General features: G+C 32.9%; 1 protein-coding gene across 6 annotated transcripts in view; it reads left to right on the forward strand.

The window, feature by feature from the left end:
• Positions 1-19823, forward strand: part of LOC118184495 (orexin receptor type 2-like) — a 590403-nt gene that overhangs the window by 445118 nt on the left and 125462 nt on the right. For all 6 annotated transcript variants that reach the window (XM_085820672.1, XM_085820676.1, XM_085820674.1 and 3 more), the window contains one exon: positions 6000-6441. In XM_085820672.1, coding sequence (XP_085676798.1) covers positions 6049-6441 — 393 coding nt within the window. In that variant the 5' untranslated portion in view covers positions 6000-6048. The remainder of the gene's footprint in view (positions 1-5999; positions 6442-19823) is intronic.

Below are 19823 nucleotides of genomic sequence, written 5' to 3' on the forward strand. Positions count from 1 at the left end.
AGGTAATAAACTTTCATAGACATCCGTAAAGATATGAAAAGAAGCACCGGAAATTAAAGAAGTTTATCAAAAAGAAAAAGAATATAGTAATATTGTATTACAAGGAGTTAGCAAAAGATACATTTTATTGAAACAAACAATGTTTTATTTACGTATTTAATCCAGTTCAGTAATTAGTAGTGTTGTCTTAAATATGAAAAACAATGATATTAGTGAAGTTAATCTAAAATAACTCTCATTGATTTAATTTTATGCTCTGTGCAAATGCTAAACTGTAATGCAAATATTTAGAAAGAAACTAATAACTTATTTTACTAGGCAGAGAGAAAAAACTAAGGAATAGATTGTTTATACTTTTATAAACACTTCATGAATAGATAACACATTTCATACGTAAATTACCAAGATCAGAAATTTTCATAGTGCAGATTACCTTAAGTTACTTCGCGCTGCCGTGCATGTATGATCCACTCTCTTTGGTAAATGATCCATTGGTTGCAAATTTGATTCTAGAAATCCGTGCCACAAAGGCATGCTCTATATCTATATATTAGGGATGCATGTTCGATTGCAAGCCAGCATTAAATATAGTAGTGGTTACCGCGGTTACAGAAGTAAGGAAATTTCAAATTTAGCACAGCGCTGAAGCACCATTTGCAGCGTTATAACTTATTTGAATTCAGTCAGTTACATTCATATATTAAGATGAACTTCTTTACTGCAATACGATTTTACATTAGTGTACGTAGGAAAATACATGTGGAAAAAATAAAATTTAAACAGATCTTTTTTGTATAGAGTAATTGTAATAGATAAAAACTAATAAATCTATAAAAGTTCACATGCTAGCAGAAATTAAAGTGTTACAGTTAATACAAAGGTACCATTCCATGTGTAGGAAGAATTTGCATTACATGTATTTAGTTTAGGCGAGTTTAGAAAGTTTAATTTCAAACATATTATTTAGCTACATATGGATGTATAATTTGAAATTAAAATTTATAATAAAGTATCTCATTTTAAGATTTTTAAACTAGAATTTTTTGGAAAAGTTAACTTTTGCAGTAGCCATTGCCATTATTGCCAACTAACTGATGTTCCTATATTCATTCTGTAATTCGATATTTTAATAGAGGGTGTTTCGAAAAAGATATACAAAAATTTGTAGGTTAGTGGAATATGCTAAAATAAATACTCTTGATGCCACGCAAAACATTATGGTGCAACTGAGGCACAGAAACAACACATATAACAGGATATAGCAAAATCTTTATTAACTGATACTACTAAAAGTTTTGAAAATAATCGCAGCCTTTCATAATACAAGCTTCATAATTTTCAAACTAGAAATGAAAGGAAATTTTAACCATCATGTTAATAAAATTTCCTTTCGTAGCCGTTAATCATAAGTTTAAACTTCTAATATTGTTCTAATATTTTTCTAATATTGTTGCATCTAATATTGTTCTAGAAAAGTGCCCTTAGCCCGGAATAAAAATTAATTATATATTCACTTTCATAATACGTTAATTTTCATTTGATAAAATTATTTACTGCCTTCTGACAGTTGCAATTTTCTCAATAAATGTAGGTTTTTCTTGGTCTGTAAATGAATATTAAATATAAAAATATTCAAGTTAAAAATTGCAGTTGTATTTTTGCTAAATTACCAATATTATACGCAGTTTAATGCAAAAATATCAGTTTTAGACGAATCTGCACACAAGAATTGAATCACCATTTCAATGTGACTTATCTCACTTGTATAAAAGTAAAATTAAATCAGATCCGCTGTGGCCAAAAAGCAAGGTTTGCACTCATCATTGGCTTTGGCTTAGGCCTTGAGGAATTTATAATTGGGGTAATACGAATGTGCCCAACTCCATCTATGGCAGTAGGAATATAGTCTCCTTTCTCTCCCATGGCTCAGTTCTGGTTCTGAAGGAAAGTACCTCCAGCTCGGAGACATATCCGAAAGTCTCCCATTTTCCGTTCCCTTCTAGGAACCTTTCGAGTGGAATTTCAGCTCACTCATAATTTAAGTGTCTCCATGCATTCTATATTAAAAAGAGATATGAAATTGTAGTTGATGTGACTTATCTCACTTGTATGAAAGTAAAATCAATCAAATCCACTAATTTTATCTTGGCCAAGAAGCAAGGTTTGCGCAGCTTTGGCTAACTTTTGACTAACATTTGAACAAAAATTGAAAACCTTTAGTTCCACCATTACAAAGTACTTCTACCATCACGACTCTTGAACTAAGCTCTGATCGCATAAATTTACGAGTGTTAGAGAAAAACTGAATCAGAATGTTAGGGTTTTAATTTTTGAATTTAATAGTTCAAAATACTTCTTTGCGTAACACCTATTTTTTCTCTTGCGTACCACCAATTGAGAACCCCTGGCTTAGATCTTGGGCAATTTATAGGTAACAATACAATTCTCTTGTATATTATTATTCTTTAAGTAATAATAGAGGTTCTTCTCTTGCTCCATGGCTCAGTTTCAATTACTCTGAAGGAAAATTCCCGTCCCCCGGGGAGGTACAGATCTGAAGGTCTCCCATTTCTACCAGTCTTTTGGATTGACTTGCAGCTCACTAGTATTTTAAGGATCTCCATGCAGCAAAGACTTACCCATATCTTCTCTAGAATTCTAACCTGCGGCTCAAAGCTAAACCAAACGGCTCCCTTATCTATATGCAATCAGAGAGGTTATATCAAAAAGTGATGTAATATATATTTACTTTGAAAGAATTATGAAAACTAATACTGATAATATATAAGGGAATCACGTAATAAAGAAAATAGAATATAAACAGCAGTTAAAAAAAAAAGAATTTTTTTCAATAAAAATAAAATGCCTTTTCAGATTAGGGATAATAAAACAGGTGACAATTTTGATCTTGCCCATCGCATTTCTTCACTAAATTTGATAATAATGGCCAGTTTCCAGAGAAGGATTTCAGAGAAACCCATCCTAAATAACTCGAATGGCATTTTTTATTTGATTCCCTTAGATGTAATCATATTTTCATCATTGAGATGTAGGTATAGGATCTCTGAATTCTATCCACGTGTTCAAGCACTATTAAAGAGATTTTTCATCCATACAAGGTACCTGACCTTCAGAAACGCCAACGCGAACTTCTTTTTATTGCTTGATATAAAACGGTCACTTTTCGGATTTTGTAGTCCATTGCACTTTTTATCTCTAAAACCTTTAAACCTGAGCTCTGGATCACAAAAATTTCCGATATTTAAAATTAAAAAAGCTTAAAGACAAAGCCTTATATACTTTAAAACATCAATCGTTTTCATTTTAATCTTGGAAAAATTGCAAGATCAAAAAAGAAAAAGAATTAGAAATAAGACATAATTATAAATATATAAGACAGTACTAGCTATCTTTAAGTAATAAATAACGCATGGAATATTTTATTTATTTTGAATATTTTGTTACGCCGACCAATTAAACTTCTCATTTAAAGGATTTTCTTTTTTTTAAAGACGATATAATAGCCGAACTTAATTTTCTGAAACAAGGAATATAAACATTTGTGTAGAAGACATAATTTGTTTTTGTTTTTGATGGGCCTTTTAATAAACTACAGTTATGAAACTGTAGTAAAGTCAGTAAGTAACCCCCCCTAAAAATCACTTTTAATAATATTTTATTATTAATTTTTCTGCTTGAATTATTATTTCGTTATTATGGTTGTTGTTATTATCTTGTTTTCTAAATTAAAGCGTTAAGAAATCTTTTAATTTCCCCAACACATCAATCTAACCATAAGAAGCGATAGAAGATATTTATTGGTACTCGGAGGCTCAAAAAGTATAAATTAAAGGGCTATAAAGAATAGAAGTATATTATAATTAATATTTTGTGCACGCATTATGAGCAGTGATAATTCACTATACATGGCATCAAACAATAGTGAATCTAATGGTTTACTTAGGAATATTCTCGCAATTTATGACAAGTCTTAGTATACTCATAGTAACAATATTGTGCTTTTTTTTTGTGTGTGTGTATTATAATCTCTAAGTTTGTCAAATAACTCAGATGCCCGAAGCCCTTGTAAAGTCTTTTTTTTTTCGAAGCAGTTCGCAATTAACTGCGATTCACATTACACTTATTGCTTGCTCTATGCTATCGAGAAGATGAGTAGGCGGAACAACATCATTGGAAAATTACGAATGTTTTCGTACAATTTCACAGTGTTCTTTCCAAATACGTCATCTGTAATATCACAGTCCAAAACCGAAAGAATTAATCCGATACCCGAATCCATTTCTTCACTATGTGTTGGATTAACATTTTCCTAGTGGTCGTTATCCGGTAGTCCAGAATTCACCGCCGCGAGCAGGGATGAGGCCCAGCCGCTTCCATGCCGAACACAGTACCAACTCTTAACAAAGCACTTGACACATCTCCACAGACCAAGGGGCTCGAGACAAATACTTATTTACCTCTGTTAGCTACCTAGTGGCCCCGTCCTCCTTCAATTGTCACTTGTCAGTGTCTCTGTATAAGACATCAGCATTTCTCATTCCCATTTCGATATTTGAACTTAGCCTACATAGAGCTTTGTTGCTATGTATGCATGATTATAGCAGTGTTTCATCCAATTATATGTTATTATACTAAATACATCCTCCCAGAGCAATAAATCTTTTTTCAGATTTCATCGGCTTAAGACAGCATTCTCTCTTTCTGCGATGCGATATATTCACTTTACATACCAATAGGGTAAACTTCGAAAACGTATGAGGCAAACTATTTACAAAAGTACTAATTTAGACTTTTGAACTTGAACAATCAAATTTTTGTTAATGATGCGAGAATTTTCATTTGTACTTTTGTATATGAATTGTTCATTTGTATTTCCCATGAGAATCCATACTTCTTGACGTTTGCAGGGCCCACCAGCGACCGAGCGGTAAAGTCGCTGAACACTGGTAGTTCGGTCCGAGGTTCGAATCCCGCGAACGGGCTGGCTGCATGGGCGTTTTCGTGGTTTTCACCATATGTAAAGTGTATATGAGCCAGTTTCCCTTAGAAAGTCCTCCACGAAGGCATCCCTCCCCTTAGGCAGATAGCCCACGAGGCTTTGCCATAATCACACACACACACTTGAAGTCTGCAGCTGATTCTACATCTCTATCATGGTATCATAATTCCAGCAAACATCAGTATATCATAATTTCATATAGAATTTAATTTTCATAAAACAGCAAAATGTACGCGTTTACATAGGGACTTATATAAAACTTTAAGAGTACTTAAGTATTATTTAAGAATATTAAATATGAATATTTAAGTCCCTATGTAGGGACGTTTATGTAGGGACTTAAATACTCATAATTAGGTGCATAACTATGCACTTCCATAAATAAAGTAGTGCGGAGGATGGAATAAGAAACATATTTGTCTCAGATAAAAAATGAGAGGTGGATGCCCTTTTAAGATTTGCAAAAGAGTTAAAATTTGTAAACACCGCTACTTTCTTTATACAGATGCGCATAAGTATATGTGAAAGTACGCAATGCTTTCGCGTAAAAAAAAAAAAAAAAAACTGGAATGGATATTCTAATACAAAATGTCGCAGATGTTGTGATAAGGGTTTTTCATCAAGGCCCAGAAACAGGTTTTTCTCTTTATATGCTGTAATTTGAGCTATTTTTATAATTAATACGATTTCGGATTCAGAATTTCTAAATTTACAGTTGAATACAAAAATAATTACTTATATAAAAATATGTGGTGTTTAATTTCATAAAAATTGTATCCTAATTTTTTTTTTTTTTCTAAAATGTAGCAAATAAACAAATAAAGAAAGAAAAGTAAAGTAATACAAAACATTATAACCATACACGAAAACAATAATACAATTCAATGCATTTAAATATTTTCAGAAATTTAGCATACTATTGTATATTTTATCAAATGAGTACACTTTTTAAAATAATTCTTTTCTTTTTTCCTTTTAGAGACGTTAATGAAGAAAATTTATTTATTTTTCTAAACTGTTCTTCATCTATGAAAATTCTGGAAATGGCTTACGACGCTGGAGATTCGCCCAATGTGTCCAATGTGGATAACGATTCCATAACCTGTACCAATGAGTACTGCGTCTCGGATGAAGACTACTTAGCTATGATCGAAGACTACATCTTTCCAACACCGTATGAGTGGGTGCTTATTTCTCTGCATGTTACTGTGTTCATTGTCGGCTTGGTGGGGAACGCTCTTGTCTGCGTGTCTGTGTACCGCAATCATAGCATGAGGACTGTCACCAACTATTTCATCGTGAACCTGGCTCTGGCGGATTTTTTGGTAATCCTCGTCTGCTTACCACCCACCGTACTTTGGGACGTGACAGAAACATGGTTTTTTGGAAGTCTGACTTGTAAACTCGTCTTGTATTTACAGGTAAGAAACATATTTTAATTCTCTACTTTAATTTTAGTATCTACGAACCGTGTCTTTGAAACTGCACAAACTGAGAAATATTGCTTATCATCCATTAATGTCCCACTACATGATAATGAAAAGGAATATGACAATAAACATAATGTTAACGAAACAAAAAAAAAATGTTAAAGCATTTTCACAGCTTTTCATATATTTAATATATTATATTAATGTGAAATGTATCAAATATATAAACAATATGTGGGAAATGTAATATCTAATGATGTTTCGGGGCACGGAAAACGTCCAAAGTACAATCCTGTTTGGTCGATCGAGATGTGATGGGTTATTGACACTGTACAGTAGTGAATCCCTCCAGGGGTTCTCAAACTGTGGTACGCAAGAGAAATATAGGTTGCACGCAAAGAAGCAAAGTAGCTTCAACTATTAAAGTCAAAAATTAAAACCCCAACATCCCGATTGAGCTTTTTCTCTAACACTCGTAAATTTATGTGATCTGAGCTTTGTTGTTCAAAAGTGGTGGTGATACTAAAGGTTTTCAATTTTTGTTTAGATGGTATGCGTCTGTCAAAAGGTCGAGAACCGCTGACTTACATAATAACGCTGCATATAGCATATTATACACAAGTGGTACAGAACCTTAATTAATTCCTAAGGTTTTAATGGAAACTCACCAATACATTTTCACGGCTACCATTCAAGTCGATGGGGTACAGTAGGATTTTTCGTCTCACGAAAGGAGGCCATACTGAGAATTTGTATTGGCCAATTAAATTACTGTGAACATTTCTCTGTCAGCCACAATGAGCTAAGTCACAATATCACTTTCTCTTGCGATATAAATTGCACATTAAATTCTTGGTCATACCTATGTTTCAGCCTCCGATTTCAGCGATAAAACATATTATTGCAAAGACAATTACCAACATACGCTATAATAGCAGATGGAATATTAAAACTCATAGCTTCTTTTGGTATTAAATCTTTGTTCATCACTTGTGGCTATTGATGGGAAATTTAAATTGGTTTTACAAGTTGCACACGTCGAAGTCACCTAGAAACTTTATTATTCTTTTTTTTATGTTGTGGAAATGTGTCATGCGCTTCAGGAATATAGCATTTAAAATTAAGTGCAGTCTTCTTCTTTTTTATTTATTAAAATATTTAATATTTGTCAACCCGACAATTATGTAACTGGAAGGTGTAGAATCAAAATTTGTATAGGATTTTTTTTAAAAAAAAACCTAACAGATTACGGTTGAAATGCCATTAGAATCACTTTTATTGACAGTGTATTTAACTTTCGAATGTTGAAAGTTCTATGAATTACCAACAGTAAAGAAAGGGTTTGATGGATTTAAATGCATAATTTTAAGACTCTAAGGATATTATTTGCTGGTGAGAGTGCTTGATAGTTAACATGCATTTGACTCAGACTATTACAATTTTACTACATCTGATTCTGAATAAATATAAATGGCACCAGATTCTTGAGTTCGCTGAATATATTGTTACGAAATGTCAAGGCGCGGTAAGATGGCTTTCCCGCAAAGCAATTTTAGGTTTACCATAAAATGGCAAGGGAAAGCAGGGTTGCCACATTTGGCAACAAAATTGGCGATATGCCATGGACAGATGGAGAACCTTCTGGAACGAATTCTTACCGGTTCAGGCCAGAATGTTCTCGAACACAAGCCAAAAGCTATATAAACCCTGCTAGTCCGCAGTCAGTCAGTAGTATTGAGAGTATGTCTCGTCTAGCGAGTCAGTCCGTGCGGAGTCTATCGAGTTGACAGCCGGGCAGCGAGTGCCGAGTGGGTCGTCGAGTGCACCGAAGGAGTCTGTTAGTGTATCGCGGTTAGAGCATCGTTGAAAGAGCGTGTTGAGCTCCGGGAACGACTGAACCGAAGAGTCGGGAGCTGTGTTCGTGTGTCGTCGAGTGCATCGCGATTTGTAGCGTGGAGAGTCTCGAGAAGTACGTGGAGTTCCGAGAACGACCAAGCTGAGTCGGAAGCTGTACTCCGGAAAGCAGAGTCGGGTGCTTTGCAGGAAGCTGTCTCCACCGTGATAGCCTGATAACCTGAAGGCTGTGTCGCTGATCGTGTCAGCGTGTTTATAGTAGTTCATCGACGACTGTAAAACGTGTTTTGGAGCTGTCCTGACAATACTGGCTAATAAAGTGTGTTTCGATACTTCATCAAGTGTCGTCGTTATTCACTCCAAATCCACACGAACCCCGTACGTAACGTAACAACTGGTGTCAGAAGAAAGAAAAACGCAACAATATTATATTTGAGCTTGAGCTGTGAATTCACTAATTTTTATTATGCTGTTAAGCTGTAAAAACAGTGTTTTAACTTTTGTTTCAATGTTTATTTATGGTAAACTAAATGCGAACTATGGTCGGAAACGTACCATCTAACATAGTATTCCAGCGAGTAACACTGACAAAAATTTATAAATTTAATATTGATAAATCATAGCGCAGCAATATATTTTGTCATTTGTAAATACTCACAAATATACGAAAACATGTACAATGATAACACAGCACATTTTACGGACTATGTTGTACATCTGGAATTAAATGTAAAAGTGCTACATTTATTTGAAAGGCTCAGCCGATTAATCGGCACAAGTTAAAAATATTAGTAACCTCTCATACACCTTCTGTAAATAGAAAGTTTTAAATTCTGACTCAGTGGCAACGTGCCTATTCAATCCAAGAAATAGTAACTATGTTATTAAATCAAAATCTAAAGATTTTCAAAATTAAATTAAAATATTTTCTGGTATAGAAATAGTATCACATTATAAGATAAATAATACTTGCAAGTTTATTCTGAAACAGATCATTTTCAATAAAAGAAATTCAATCTTCTACGGAATTTTAGGCTTATTGTTTCATTTATTTGCTTTCGAAAATCATATTTTAAAAATTAATTCAAATCATTACCATGCTCTTGAATTGTATGAGAATAGGAGATAAATAATATTTGCAAATTTACTAAAAACTGTTCATTTGGAATAAAAGAAATTCAGTCTCTCATGGAATTTTATATTTATCTTTTCTTTTTCTTTGTTTTATTAGAAGAACGTTGTCATTTTTATAAGTATTGTTTCAGCATTTCTGTAAAAGTTGCATTTCATTCCCGCCCTTGCACTTACTAATATCGAATCAAAGGGCTATAGCACAGCCGTTTCTTTCCAAGTTCTACTTATGCCGCGATTAGCATGCACATTTGCATGCTGTATTCCGGCTATCTTAAGTTAGATGCTTCATTCAGCGCTTGAAGTGATGAAATACTTGAACTGGGCGGGGCAGGATGGCTGTAGTGGAGAAGGGGTGTGACCAAGTCACGTGAACAACAAGATGACATCTGGTTGGTGCTATATATTTCGTACAAAAATATGGCATAAATACAAAATACAGGAGAAAACAATAGTATATTACAAAGTAAAAACAAATAAACAATCTTCTTGGTTAAATGCACAATATTTACACATGTATGTTACCGGCAAAGTTTGAAATCCGGCATTCTATAGAATGCCTAGGCATTGTATATAATGCCTAAAACTAGCCGGCAATACATGAAACGATTCATATTTCACACATTTTCTAAGTATGAAACAAAGTATGAAACACATTTCCCATTCATTTCGAAGAACCAAGCTACTTACCAGAAGTTAATAAATGACGTAAAAAGGCCAAAATGAGTACTAAGAAGGAATCACGGGACTACTGGCTGCTGAATCGCTAGGATGTCATGTTTGTGAAAAACAAAATTACATTCATTTATCCTGTTAAAGAAGGCGTTTTACTACTATATAGTATTACATCACGGGAGATGAGTTCTTTCTCGTACTTCACGAAACTCATTTGAGTGCTGGGCATGGACGACGTGACAGAATGTTAAAAGAACTTTCAAATGCAAAAAACGTTACACGTAATGAAATTGAACTGTACAACCACCTTTGTGAACCCTGTCAGAAAAAAAACAAAAAGGTATTAAAAAGAGCATTATTGAGAAACATGATTGTTTCTGAATTTAAATTTCGTTGTCAGGTAGATTTTTCCGATTCCCAGTCTCAGTCCGACAGAAAATACAAATTTATTATGTTGTTGATCAACATCATCTCACTACGTTTTTACAGATTTAGAATAACAGTTTGTAATAGCTCTCTTTCATTAAGGTTTCAAAATAACATAAAATAGTATTTTTGAGGAATAAAGTCTTTTAAATAATAGCCTTATTATAACGTTTTTCATACTTTGCCTGAAGAGCATTTGTCATTCTACAGAATGCCTAGTTATTATGTACAATGCCTAGAGAAACGTATGCAATAATTCTCATATTTCACACTTTGCTTACACTCGTCCGGCATTGTATACGATGTCTAGGCATTCTATAGAATGCCGACGTTTCATACTTTGCCGGTAACATGCACATTGTTTCAGGGAAGCTAGTATTTGCTGGAAAATTAGCAGAGAGTCTGTATGCACTGGTCGCATGCAAGGTCACCCTCCCAACTGATGCTGATGTTTTGTATTGTACTTAAAGTATAGTCATTTCTAACGATTTGCCCTATTTATACTTAAAATTATCATATATAGAGTAACCTCTCCTAGCGATATGTAATTCCATATTTGAGTAACATGCATAAACATGTTAAAGCTTGATGGATAAAAGCTTTGTCAAGTGCGTTGTACTGGAATAAAGTTCATCGTACGAATCTCAAAGCGCATTATACACTGAATTGTATGGTTGTAGAAAATATTCCTTTCTTTGTTTTAGGTGAAAAAATATAGTTCTACCGTTACAGCGTAATCCTTAAAAACTCAACAAAAAGTACTTATTTGTGCTGCATAGGTACTTGCAGAGTTTCAAGCGATGACAAAACGAAACAGACCTGGAATTTATTTAAAAATCTACATAACCAATGACATCGGTCTGAATTAAATAAATGAATTGGTAGATGCATTTTGATTGGATACGTCTTTCTAAGACAGTTCCGGCTGCGTCAGGCTCCTATTTCATCATGTTTGGACCTCTTCACGCTTAGCCTGAGATCGGTTCCTAAGCTAATGGAGCTCTTGCTTATTTGCTGCTGCTTATAAACCAATTATTACTGTTATTAAATTATTTTAAACGCATTTAACTGCTGTATAATTTGCTTCAGTACTTGCAGTTGACTGAAACTGCAGGTAATATATCAAGTCATACAGGGATGCGATCGTAATTTTTGAATGAGACTGAAACAGTTACCGTTTTGTAAATGCGAAATGACAGCTAGCAAATCGTTTAAAATCGTTTAAAATAATAATAATAAATACTGTTATAAACCTTTTCAAATATTTATTATTTGTTTATGACAGTACTTGATTGTTTGAATATTTATTGTTTAAACTAATTTTAATTAATATGTTTGTTCAAAGAGTTATATATTGTTCAAATATTTATTATTTGAACTAAATTATTCAAACAATTTTTATTTGAACTGATTTTAATTAGCAGTTTGCATGCTTATGGGAGTACTTAATTGTTCAAAGATTTATTATTTAATCCACGTTTATTTTACTTTACGTTTTTAACACATACCCGTTTAAATGTAAGTTGTAGCCGTTAAAATGTAAGTTACAACCATTAAAATGTAACGGCTAACTAATTAGAACGGGATAATTTGCTATGAAAAACATGAGCTCAAAAATCCCTAAAACACTTTTGGAAAACCTCTTTAAAATTAAGGCAAATTTTAAGATATTTTGAATAAGTAAAATTAGAATTTCACAATAAAATTATCTTTATTTAATAACGGATATTGTCTTATATAAAATGATTTTAATCAGCTCATAACTTTGACATAAAAATATTTTAAAACATTTCTTTCTCATTCTTGCTTTTTAGCAGAAAGGGAATTCGTTAACTACCTTTCATCTCATCAAAACATTTCTTCTTGTTATACTAGTTGCCGTTTCCTTTGCTTTAGCATACAAGTCAAGAAACTTAAAGATGCGGTGAGATTTAACGAGGAAAGTGGGTGATCTATTATTATATTTGACATTCCCAGACTGCAATAATGTCTCCCACAGTGAAGGCATTTGATTTTACTCCTATTAATGCACTTCCTGGCTGAAAATGATGGATCATCGCAGTGTTGTACTACTGACATTCATTTATTTGCCTTTTCGATTAATTTTGCTTTGCTTCAGTTTTCCCCAAGAGAGCAGTTCATAAAATGAAACCATTGCTTCAAATGCATTGAGTGAAGACAAAAAGTTATTAGCGTTTTATTTTATTCATTTGTTAAAACTCCTTAACATGGCTTAAACGATTACAGATATGTAAGTACAAGATAAAAGGTTAAATGCTGTATTCATAAGGCAGCAATTAAGAAAAAAAATGCTCAACGTCAGCAAACCAAATCTTGATGTTCAGCTTATTTTCTTGTGAAATTTTGGGACTGATTTTGTTACGATTGTGTGTATTATTAACTATTACTACTATCATCACCACTAACCAGCAACACTACTAATACTATCACCTCTTCATTATAAAAAGTTCTCTTCCAAGTCGTTGTGCCTTATTTTAATTTTTGATTGAAATATCCTAGAACTCGGATTGCATGTCTGCCGAAAACGTAGCGAAAGAAAACGTCGAGGAGAAAACAACGCAAGGCAAAAACATTATCCTGCAAACATTATGGGAAAAAAGGAAGCAAGAAGAAAACATCGCACTTCTAAAATATTGTGGTATAAAACACTGTGGTCGAAAAGTCAGTGGTTCAGAAACATCGCAGTTTTATACCTTCCTCATAGAAAATAGTTTAGTAAAAAATAAAGCACTTAAAAATCATCGCATGACGATAACATCGGTGGCATGTGTTTTTCAGGCTTTAAAAGTTGTATATGTATATATATATATATATATGTAGATTATATACATATATACATGTAGATGACATACATACATACATATATATATATATATATGTAGAATCGGTACTTACTATCCAGGAAAATGATGTTTGTAAACTTACTTCTTAGGTGGCTGTCTGAGGGCTAATAAACTAGTCCGATTTACAAACAACTTGAATATTTAATGGAAACATGAATAGTTGTTACAAACTACAAGATGATTACATGTGTAGAAGGAAATAGATGATAATTACAGATGAAGAGAATCGAGCGTCTTTTACATGCAAACTTCTTTCAGTCGCATCATCGTCTTAATGGCGGAATCGTCTGACTTCTCTCATCGGAAAAGACTTATTCTCACAGCTTGTCGCGTCATCCGATTATAATGAACGATGTCATCCCACAACTGCTCAGCCTATTCTGACAGAATGCGGCCTCGCATTCTCATAGTAAGGCCATCAACATCGAGGAATCTGGAAAATAAAATTTAAAAAAATATATATTTTTAGTTAGTATTGAGGGAAAAGGTGTCTTAAATGGTTTATTTCAGCCATCTTCCCTCATCATCTTAACATCTTCAGAAATAACGGCTTTATCTCTTCTTCAATGCTATTTCAGTGTTCGTTCATCTTTAACAGTCTATCTGAATACGTGTATTTCCCAAACACGTCTTCTTTTTATGTTGTCTGGAACAATTCGTCTGGATTCTTCTTCGTATTTACTTCTTCTTAAACATCGTCTGAATACGTTTTCTGAATGCGTCTTCTTAGATATCGTCTGGATAAGTCTTCTGAATGCGTCTTAGATATCTCTCCGTCATTCGAATGCGTCTTCTCAAAATCATCTTCTTTATGCCGTCTTCCTTCATACATTTCATCCTTAGACTTATCTTTATTCTTCTTAAAATAGTTCATTAGTCAAATTGGGAGAAATTTGTCAACTTGGGAAAAAGTCTAAATCAGGAATCATCAAAATCGTTATTTCATTATCAAAGCCGTTTGGTTTTCTTCCTAATCTTCTGAATCTGCTTTTTCTCTTCTTTTTTCTCACCTTCTTCAGTTTCTTTTGTTCCGTCTTTGCTTTCTGTATCAACGTCGTTGTCATTAGATTTTTTAACTGACTTTTGCTTTTCAATCTTTTTTCTTCTTCGGTGGTCTCTGTAGTTTTCTTATTATCTCCAATGGTTTCTTTTGCTTGTCTGTTATCAGATATGTTACTGAAGTTTTTTAGTGGAATTAGCAATTAATTCATTATAATCTCTAACATGGGATTCTTCTTTGTGAACATCCTTCTTTTGAGAATTTCCTTCTTCAGTGGCGTTTTTCCTCGTTGGCATCAAAGCTAATTGTATTTTGCTTGAGTTTCCTTTTTGCACTAATTTATCTAACCATCGTTTTCATTTACAGCAAAATCTGCATCACTCGGAACGTCGTCAGAATTCACAATAAGGGAATACCATTGCATCAACCACTTGATTTGATTGTAGATGAAGTGTCCAGTTTGATCCCATTCTGTACTGTAACATGAACTATACTAGCAGAATCAGTTTCTGTTTTGGAAGTAAAAAACTATAATTAAATACTTTTTTCAAATCCTTCTTCAGAACCATTTCCATTGCAATAAGCATTTTTCTGCTCTTCAGAATCATTCTCAGATTTCTTGTCTTCTGCGTGGGGAAACGTCGCGGCGAGCAATAAACCGGAAGTTTTTCTGTCACCACTATTCGCATCTTCAGGACAGACGTTTTTATTTTATTCGGCTTATAATTCCTTACTAAGTGTAGTATTTTATCTCGATGTACTCCGTCTTTGATATGATTTAAATCAATTTACTCGTCATTATAAATATCACGAATGCACATCAAATAGTTTTCTGGTTGCAATTTTCTAATTTCGAATCCTTTTTCATTTACAGTTAATTCCCCTTGCCTTATAATATCAGTACCAATAACCGCTTGTAAAAACATTTCATTTTCTGCGATAACACAAATATTTGATCGAAATGAAGAGCCATCGATTTCGAATTCACCATCAAATTTTCCTATCGGCTTAATTTTCCCATTACCAAACCTCGTTAACTGTAGATCTGCCGACTTAAGTTCAGGAGAACCTATCTTCTTATGTATATCTTCTCGTATTAGCGTTAATTGACTACCAGTATCTATTAAAGCATCAATTTGCAAATTACCCAAATTAACAGTTTTATGCATTTCTTTCTGACAAGTCTGAGTTATTGGAGTTACAGCTTTGGCATCTTGGATATTTTTAGATGATGTTTTCGAACAATCTACGGCTTTGTGTCCAAACAAATCGCATTTAAAGCACTTAAATCCTTTACTCTTATTGTTACACGAATTAGATTTATGACCTAAACTTCCACAATTATAACACCTTGGCTCTTTAATCTTACTAGGTATAGCGCGTGTTTTATTTTGTGTGTTAGTGCTTGATTAACCCTTATTTTTCGTATCTGGATCGCGGATTTTCTGATAAATTTTTAATTTGTCTTTGAATTCAGAAATAGTTTTACACCCATACAAAATTATTTTGTTGCTACTCTGATCTGGTATCCCATTGATTACATAATCAAGAATTGATGAATCATCAATAGAACCGCGACTGGCTATTTCACGCATGGCAATTAAATATTCGGAAAGTGATTCCGATATTTCCTGTTTCGATCGGAAAGTGATTACCAGGTTTTAAGTGTCGTTTCTGTAATAAATTATGAAGTTGTGCACTGTTTATTTTAGAACCAAATTTAGATAAAAGATTTTCTTTTAATTTGTCCCATGATATTATACCTTTCAAAGATCTAATAAATATTTTAGCAGAAGCAGTAAGCAATTTTTAGCAAACACAATTTTCTGTAATTCTCGAGAACTTAAATAATTTAAAAAATTCTTCTAAATCACCAATGAAGGATTCAACTGGATATGTATCAATGCCATTAAATTCAGAAACAGTTTCTAAGATATCACGAAAATGTAGGGAAATATTGCTAGGCATTATAACCTTTTCATCCACTGAGTTATTTATGGGAGGTGATTCTGACCGAACAGAGTTAGCATCATCATTTTTATCAGAATCATAAACACTTTCGTTTTCAGATAACTCATCATCGTCATCACTTTCGGATTTTAGAAGCTTAAAATCACAAAGACTATTCAATATTAAATCACAGTTTTTATCAGGATTTGAATCATAATTAAGATGTAACAAATCACACACAGAAATAAAATCATTTGCATTAAGAGTTTTAATTATTTTTTGTTTTGTTTCTTCAATATTAAAATCAGATGGAAAACCACAAAAGTCACGCAATCTCGCCCTACTTTTTCGATCACCCAAAGTTCCAAACACAATTTAATGTAATAATTTAATTGACTTAGTAGGCCCAGTCTTTAAAGAATTTGAAATTCTAGGAATAGAATTTAAGGTAAGTAATCTTAATTCACAGTATCGTAGAACATTATTCTTAGAAGTAACAATGTGGAAGTAATTGAAATAAAACTTACTTCTTTTCTTTTGTAATATTCATCATGATTCTTCCTAGGCTCATCGCGGCCTGAGCGCCCAAATCTGTGGAATCGGTACTTACTATTTAGGAAAATGATTTCTGTAAACTTATTTCTTAGGTGGCTGTGTAGGAGCTAATAAACTTGTCCAATTAACAAATAACTTGGATATTTAATGGAAACATGAATAGTTTCTACAAACTACAAAATGATTGCATGTGTAGAAGGAAATAGATGATATTTACAGATGAAGAGAATCGACCGTCTTTTACTTGCAAACATCTTTCAGTCGCATCATAGTCTTAATTGCGGAATCATCTGCGGAATAAAAAAAAACCTCTATACGTATGGCATTTGCTTTGTGGTTTCAGGGCGCGACCACTGCACCACTAGAGCATTGTGACACAATGCTGCAGAGGCTCGGTGGTCGCGCCTTGAAATCACTGCTCTTTACAATGGCGTTTGCTTGCTTCTCAAATAGGAATTTTTTTTTTCTTACCCGGATATAGATAAGGGGTTTTGAAATCACAGAGTTATTTTATTACTAAACAATACATGCACCTGCCCAGTAAAAAGGTCTTCCTTTCCCAGCAACTTTTCTCTGACCTCAACACACTTGTTCCCCAAGCTAGTATTGTGATTTTATAAATTATTTCCTGTGGTTTAAATTTTGTAAATATACTTTGCTGTAATTAAAAATAGAAATAGCGTAAAGTTTTATTTAAATTAAAATTATTTTCTGAATATTTTGGAATACAAATAAAATAAGCATAAATACACATAAAATAAGTATGAATGGGAAACGAATGATCCGTATCAAAGCCAAAAAGACCGAGCCCCTCCTCATTAACATAAAAAAACCACAAATCTCATGTGCCAGATGAAAAGAAACTAAATAACACTGGACATATACCAGTGAAAGATCCAATCAGTTTAAATTTTGTAGCACAAGGAAGAAACCTCATAGAAGAAGATATATGTGGCGAAACTTGCAATGTGGGCATGCATGTACCAAAAAAAACGAAACATGCTTTGAACAGTGTCACAAAAAATATTTGTTAAATATTTGAAATAAAAAATTAAAAAAAAAAAAATCTGAAATGTTTCAGATTTTAAATTACGTCCAAAGGGGCGTTTTTTAACATTTTGTGTGTTACCTTTCTTTGTTAAATATCATGTTCCTCGCACTTAAACCATAAGATCCAGTGCAACAGCAATATCGCAAAATAGTTTTAAAACGAGCATATCTTTAGAATTTCCGATACAGAGACTCACGCGCTGGAGATAAAAATGTTTTTTCTGCACAACGTTGCCATTGCTCGCTTTGAAATCCTTGAGTTTGTTAATCAAAAATTCGTCAAAGTTTTAAAAAATAGGAAATCGATCATAAAACAAATTTCAAATTTCAAATTTGGTCTTCCACATGCTCATATTCGTTGGAGGATTACGTTATTCAAAATTCGATGACTCTATGTACCGTTATTTTATGACAATGTGAGAAATATACATACATTTACGCAGATTTTCATTATTTAATTTCTTCAAATATAATGCAGGACTCTAACATTTTATGGCAACAGTTTGAAAAGTGAACCGACATTTATCCGTCCGACGCAAAATGCCAAAACGAAACTAATAGTCCTTCGGGATTCAAATCCCTTTGGACTAATAAAAAAAAAAAAAAAAAAAAAAAAAAAAACCCGAGTCTTTTTTACTTCCTTGTACGAATTAAAAAGGAAGTATTGTAATCGCGAAAAGTTTCAGGCAGCATATTTCAACGAAAATATCCATTTTGACCGCTATCGAATGCAATTTAACGATGTTTATGCGTAATATCTGTACGTAAGGACAGAATAAAATACTCTTTTCCTTCAAAAAAATTATAAAACTGCTTTAAAATTAATTCTGAAGAGAATTTTTCGTGGCGTCTGTACGAACGTATGTACGTACGTACGTATCTCTCATAACTCAAAAACGAGTAGCCTCAGAACGTTGAAATTTTGTATATAGGACTGCTATAACATGTAGATGTGCACCTCGTATTGTCGTTGCAATCGGCCGCACCAAACGAATATAAATATATTTATATATATATCCACTCTGTTACCCGGCTCAGTAATCTCAGTTTCTTTACTCTTATATGATTGTGAATTGTACATTTTATTATGTTGTTTTTATCTTCCGGTTAAGGATTTTATGCCTTTAGTAAATCTGTGTGCAATATTTTTAGAATTATCAGCAATTTTAAATTTGTTTAATTGCCGCTAAGCCTGTTTTTAATGGCGGCCATTGATGTTTACATTTGAAACAGGAGTCTAGTGGATTTGTTGCCAATCTAGAGAAACTTAGCTTCCCAACAACAAAGATAACGCATTCATTTATTATTGCCAATTAAATCATGCTTAATTCTTTCTGGTATTTTTTCGAGGAAATAAGTGTGTGAGATTTACTTCGTAATTTTTAATATAGATATTTTGAGTTTTTATGTATTTTTGCCTTCTCGCGAAGTGAGAACTGAATTAATTAAATGAGAAATACTCAATCGTCTGTGAAAAACTGTTTCTTTTTTGTTTTGTTTGCTTAATTTTTTTATGCATCTTTCTAGCTTTATTATAGTATTTGAATAGAACATGTGGCAACGATTAGATAACTCTATTCTTTAAATGATATAAATTTTGTGCATTATGAGTTATAATATGAACGAAATATATATAAGTTAACTGTTATATAATTATTGGATTATATAGTAGTTAACTTAGTTTTCGTTATATAATTATTATATAAGTTAATTGTTATATAATTATTAATACTGTTAAGTGAATCTAGCGCCAGAGTGTCGCTATGGTAAACAAATACTAGAGTGAATTTTAAAGAATGCATTTATTCTATTGTAGTTTATGCGCTGTCGGCGAAGTAAATTTAATTCAATCCAATCAGTTTAAATGA

Source organism: Stegodyphus dumicola, chromosome 7 (genome assembly GCF_044657685.1).
Source record: "Stegodyphus dumicola isolate Sdum_Otavi_A_Nest chromosome 7, ASM4465768v1".
NCBI classification, from domain to species: Eukaryota; Metazoa; Arthropoda; class Arachnida; order Araneae; family Eresidae; genus Stegodyphus; species Stegodyphus dumicola.